At 55.0% G+C, this 6000-nt stretch overlaps 1 protein-coding gene across 1 annotated transcript in view; it reads right to left on the reverse strand.

Moving 5' to 3' along the window:
* The window catches only part of TMTC1 (transmembrane O-mannosyltransferase targeting cadherins 1), a 149171-nt gene extending 144625 nt beyond the window's left edge, over positions 1-4546 (reverse strand). The window contains 2 exon segments of the mRNA XM_040596045.1: positions 2470-2709; positions 2711-4546. Of these exon segments, the coding sequence (XP_040451979.1) occupies positions 2470-2709; positions 2711-2787 (317 nt within the window). The 5' untranslated portion in view covers positions 2788-4546.
* Positions 4547-6000: the final 1454 nt, after the last annotated feature.

The following is a 6000-nucleotide window of genomic DNA, read 5'->3' on the forward strand; positions in this document are numbered from 1 at the left end:
ATTTTGGTCCCCCCTTCCTCAGCAAGACCCTGCAAAGCACATGCCACACAGTTTTCTCAAGTATCCTAAGTGGATACAGTAAATTCTAACAAAAGTATTAACGAACAACATTCATTTCAGTTTTGTTAGAAGTCTATTTCTGTTGAGCATTTTACAAGCATCAGGGTAAATCCTTTTTCCTTCTGCAGAAGCTGCAGCGCAACAACCTCTGGCTGGGCAAGGCAGGGTGGATGGCTTGGGCAGGCAGAGTACAGCTCAACCACAGGCTCAGCATCACTTGGCACAAGCTCTCTGAAGCCTCTTTGGAAGTGCTGGGAGTTTGGAGGATCCACTCCACCCAGATCTTAACATCTTCCTCTGGCACCCTACTGGTAGAAATAAAATGGGAAGAATGTGGAAACTGGAGAGCTGGGAGGATATTTGGAACGCAGTGGAAATAATCTTCCTCTGCAGCCAGGGAAGATAAACGATTCCTTCCCTATTACAAATGCAATGCCAAGTGGTGAACAAATGACTCTGCCTTTGACCCTATGTCTTAGCTGCATGGTTATTATAAGCACTTGAGGGTAAAATTTTGCTCACAAAAGTCAGTCTCACTGATTTCCAAAAAGGATTAGATGGAGACAGCACTTCATCCTTTTTTTCCTAACTGCCCCACCCCCCTTAAATAGCAAGGGCAAAACCGGTTCAGAGTCAAGACATATAAATGGGAACTAAAGCATTCAGTTTCCATTCCGTTATTAAAGTTTAAGATTCTCCTGCTAATTAGCATAATGTAACCGCAAAACCTGATCCAGGAGGCCAAGCCTGGTTCCAGCACTGCATGTGGTGTGGTCAGTGGCGATACACGCAGGTTCGCTCACCTCTCAGGTTACCCCCACATGTATCACTAGAGTAATGAATGAATCAGACAGCTCCCCAAACGGCAACAGTTTGGCTGGCACCTGATGGAGAAGGCACTCTGTGTGCACAAAGCCGGCTCTGCCTGTGGCTGCCGACACCCCCTCCGCTCTCTACAGAAATCTGCTGAGTGCCCCTTCGCGGAGCAGGTACAAAATGTGTCCTTAACGATCTGGTATACAAGGGTCTGTGCTGTTCAGTTTTGCTCTATCAGGGCTATGCCACCCATGCGCATCCAGCCCTGCTTCGCCAGCGCGCCAATGCCGATGGCTCTCAGCTCCAAGCCCGCCCTTACAACTGAAGGGCTGCAAGTGCTCCGTGGGAGTGCCAAAGGGATGCTGCATTCCCCAAAACTGCCCTTGCTTCACAGAAACACACGATTTCCACGCAGTTCATGAAATGTTAATGTCAGGTATTTTAACGAATAATAGAATAATTACTCAATTAGCAGGGTCAACCAGGTTGCAGTAACACCTCCTCCCAGCACGCTTACCACCGTACATAGTTTGTTCCTTATGCCAGCCATAGATTTGTAACGAGCACCTACAGACAGGGCCCTAGTGCTAAACATCACCCAGCGACCCTAGTTCTTCAGTACAGTTCCCTGCAAACACCCATCTCATTATTAGTTACTAAACCGTGGTAAACATTCACCATCATTTACGTTTCATTAGAATAAATTAAAACGAGAACAAGCTAACAGAAAGTATGACAAACCGTATGAACTGTACCTAAACTGATCTGCTACAAACTACTCTCCTCGGGGAGAGAGAGAGAGGCGTCTGTTTTCCTTCCAGGATTAGCAGCGGTAACTGTCAGCTGCTTTGTCACTACTCAAGTTCTCTTTATTCCTGTAAAAGCGAAAACTCCTCCTCACCAACTCTGCCGGCGCACAGGGAACATCTGAAGCAGCCGAGGCTGGCGAGGAACTCCGCGAGTGACATGAGAGGCTCGCAGCCGCGACAAACGGCGCGTTCCCCCGGCGCCAGACCCCTGTGCTTAGCGCTGAAAAAAGAGGCAGGGATGGGGACGGGTCCGCTTCAGAACCGCACCGGGTGAGTTCCTGGCACGAACGTGCAGCGGCAGAGAAAAGTACCGGCGATGAAGCGGAGGCACTGACGGGGAATGCGACTCGAACACCCTCCTCAGTCACTGGAGCCTACGGAAACGCTCGGGTTTCCCTTTCATCCCCCGGCCACCTGGGGACCAGGCGCCACCTGTTCCCACGCCGCCAGGGAAGCGGGGACCCGCCGGGGCGACAGCGGGCTCCCGGGGCGGCAGCGGGCTCCCGGGGCGCCGCGCCGCTTCCCCAGCCAACTTCCAGCGGGCCGGGCCGCGGGGCCGCCCCGGCGGCTGCAGCCCCCCCGCGGCCGCCCCGTCCCGTCCCGTCCCGCTCCGGGCAGAAATGCTGAATCACGAAGCCGAGAACGCGGGACCGGAGGCGACGGTGCCGGGGAGCTCCCCCTGGGCCCCCACCCGGGGCCGGCCGCCTCCCTCCGCCCGGGCGACGGGTCCGGGCGAGGCGCCGGGCGGCGGAGGGGGAGCCGCGCTGCGGCGCCGGGCACTTACTTGAAGGTGAGGACGCAGAGGGGCCGGTAGGACTTGTGGCTGGTGTTCTCGGCCATCCGCTTGCCCCAGAAGTCGTTGGCGAAGGCGGCGGCCACGGGGGCGGCCGCCCGCACGTCGGGGTTGTTCACGATGGCCCAGACGTCGTCGTGCACGAACTCGCCCCGCAGGGAGTTGCCGTAGCAGAGGGCGCACAGCCCCGCCAGCACCGCCGCCGCCGCCACCCCCGCCGCGCCGCCCGCCCGCCGCCGACGGGGACGGGCAGCGGGGCGGCGCGGCTCGGTCCCGGCTGCGGGAGCCCAGCGCCGAGCCCGTCACCATGGCGCGGGTGCGGGCGGGGGGCGCCGCGCTGGCTGCCCCGGCTCCGCCGCCGCCGCGGCGCGGGGAGGCAGCGGCGCCCGCATGGTGCGGGGCGGGCAGCGGGGCCGGTGCGGAGCGGGCAGCGGGACCGCCGCCGGCCGCGCGCGCTCTGCCGAGGCGCAGCGGGCCCGGCTACAAATAAACAGCGGCCGCCTCCCCGCGCCATCCCTCCTCCTCCTCCTCTTCCTCCTCCTCCTCCCCCCTCCCCCCGCACGCATGCTCCTTGCCGCGCTGTCACCCCGCCGCCACCTCAGCCCGTCGGCGGGGTGGGCTCTGCCCGGGGTGGCCCCCGCACGCCGGCGGCGGGAGGCTGCGCTGCCCGCGGCGGGGCCGGGAGCGGGCCCGGGAGCGGAGCCCCGGAGCCGTGGGTCGCCCCCGCCACTCGCGGGGAGGCGGGCGGCAGGGCTGCTCCGCCGCCTGCTGCCAGGACCCCTCGGCCCCCGCCGGCAGCCCCTGCACGGCCAGCCGCGCCGGGAGCAGCGTCCCTGCGGGCCATGCTCACCCGGGAAGCGGGGACGTCCCAGCCGTCTCCGTGGCATCCGCAGCGTGCGTGCCGATCCACAGCATCCACGCTGCTCCACAGCATCCACGCTGCTCCACACCACCCAGCCTGCAGCATCGCCCGTGCCAAACAGCCCCCCGCTGCGTCCTAGCGCGGGAGGCATTTCGGTGCTGTGGAACTTTTGTTCTCTGCTCTGGTCCATCACCTGTCCCTCCTCCAAAATCACCTGAGCGCTGCCTTCTCCAAAGCATTATTCTGGTGACTGCAGTGTGTCTGTCCCCTTCCAGGACCTTTCTTGTAGTGATGACAACCCCCAGTAACTTTTGCTTCAGGAAGGCTGTGTTCAGATCATTTTTCCAGGCACCTATAAAAGGTATGTGGCCATGGCTCTTCCAGAAAATAAAAAAACAAGGACTCTGTTAATGTTTTTTCTCATTTTAAAACCTCCTGCTTATAACCAAAGAAAGAACACTGCTTGGCAAAGAAGATTAGATTCAATGAGGTGAATGAACATACTGGACGTACTTTGAATTTGTTCTTGAGAAAAGATACACTGAGCATGGTTTGCCACCAGCCCGTGCAGTTCCGAGCTGCTCCGAGAGCGTGCCTGTGAGCGTGCCTCCTGCCTGTGGGAAAACGAGGGGAGCGGAAGCTGTGAAGAGTTCATCCAGACTGTCCTGGGCAAGCCCTCTCCAGGAATGCTTTTCCCCCCGGCATATTTGGCACTTTGACCGATCTGGTATTTTCCAAGTGCAACAGAACAGGCTTTTCAGATGCACTTTTGTCACAGCTAAAAATAAGTTAAGTCCAGCTAGGATGGCATGTTTATATCCAGGACAGAAGGAAATTCCACCAGAAGCAGGGCCATCAACTCAAACTTTCCCTAATGTAGCTGATGACATTTTAGCAGTCAGCTACCCGGAGCTTTTCCCAGCATCAGAGACCATTCACAGTGGTGTGTTGGTATCCATGTTCACCAAAGTTTCAAAGCTTCACACGTAAAGATAGACTCCAACATCTGTGCGTGGGCACGGAAAGAGAAACAGCCTGGTATCCAGAGGCATTGAAGTACTGAAGCCCACGAGTGCCCAGCAGCTCTGGAAACAAAGTCACTATCGCAGAAATGCCTAAAAGGTGGAATCGGGACTTTTTGTTGAATAAAAATGGTGACAGTTACTGGGAGAGGGGTGAGGGGAAGGATGGACTGTAATGTTGATGGAAGCAAAAACAACATGTGTAAGAATTAAAGGTTGAAATTGCCTTACAGTAGACTCCAGATAATACTTGAAATCCTGAATTACTCCACCAAACAAAATCTGCAACCCCCTATAGGTCTGAAACAGGCAGCCGAGGGTCTCATTGTTCTCCGGTGCAGATGTACTGCACGTGGGTGAGCGAGGCAGCCTAAAGCAGGGCCAGCAGCACTGCTGCTGAGCCCAGCAAACCCAGTGCACCCAGCAGCCCAGCTGTGCCTTGCCAGGCTGCACCTCCCAACAAGACTCCCATGTCTCTGGTCCACCCACTGTGGACCAGGGTCTGCACAGCCTTTCTCACTGATGTCTTTCAGCCTTCTGTCCTCCTTCATCCCAGGTTGGGGGCAGCCCACCAATAGCCCCCTCCTGCCACAAAACAGGGCCCAGGGCTGCCGTCAGGCAACCTGATGTTGGGGCAGGGCACAGGTCTCACTGTCCACTGGCCAGGACTGTGGTACGTGTCCCTGTTGCGTTACAAGTCCCACCGTCCACCCTTTGAGATTAACTAGTTCACCACATAAAACTCACAAAAAATGCAGAGTTCTAAAAGGGTAAATTATGAAGAGGTGATGAAAAACATTTTCTCATCAAGGGATTTCCTGTCGATATCTTATGACAGTAACATACACAGCCATGCAACATGGTACAGTACAACCGACGCACTCCACAAAATAAGTAAGATTGCTTCCTGTACAGATCTGCAACTTTCCACTCACTTGCATAACGCATCATGCTTGATAACACCAAAAAGCATGGAAAGAGATGGCAGTGCTGGCCCATTCAGGACTCCTGCCCTCAGTCTCCTTAGCTGGCCACCAACACTGGCCATTGGCTTTCAACTGGCATGGAAACCTAGAGTATGCAAGAGAGAAAAACCCTATTTATTTTTTCATCTGTTTTCTTATGCCCTTATTGAAATGTTACATGCAAAGTGTAGTTAACACTAAATTGTCAAGTTTCTTTTATGGGAAGAAAATCTATTCTCACTTCTCCAAGACAACCCAGATCTTTCCTTTCTTCCCTCAAGCAGACATCTAAAAGAGACAAAGCAATGTTCCAGTCAGCCGAGGAGGAAGAACCACTGTTCTTCACAAGACCTGCTGAAATACAAGCACATAGTCTTCTCCTTTTGATCCACAAAGGCAAACATTACTTCATCGTGCAGCAGTCGCTGTCACAGACTGAATTCAAGAAGTTTTCTAGAAGTCCTGACCACCAATAAAGAAACTAACAGCAAGAAGTCAGAATTCAGAGAGCAGGAGAATGTTGAATGCTGCTGTATACTGGATCTTAAGTCTCTACATATATATGCATATATATGCAGGCATATACACAAAGGGAGAGGAAAGAGAGAAAGAAGAGAATCCAGCAGCTCCAAAGCTGCTTTGCCACTTCCAAAAATATCTGGTCTAATAAGAA

The sequence above is a fragment of the Falco naumanni genome, chromosome 5 (genome assembly GCF_017639655.2).
Source record: "Falco naumanni isolate bFalNau1 chromosome 5, bFalNau1.pat, whole genome shotgun sequence".
Lineage (NCBI taxonomy): Eukaryota > Metazoa > Chordata > Aves > Falconiformes > Falconidae > Falco > Falco naumanni.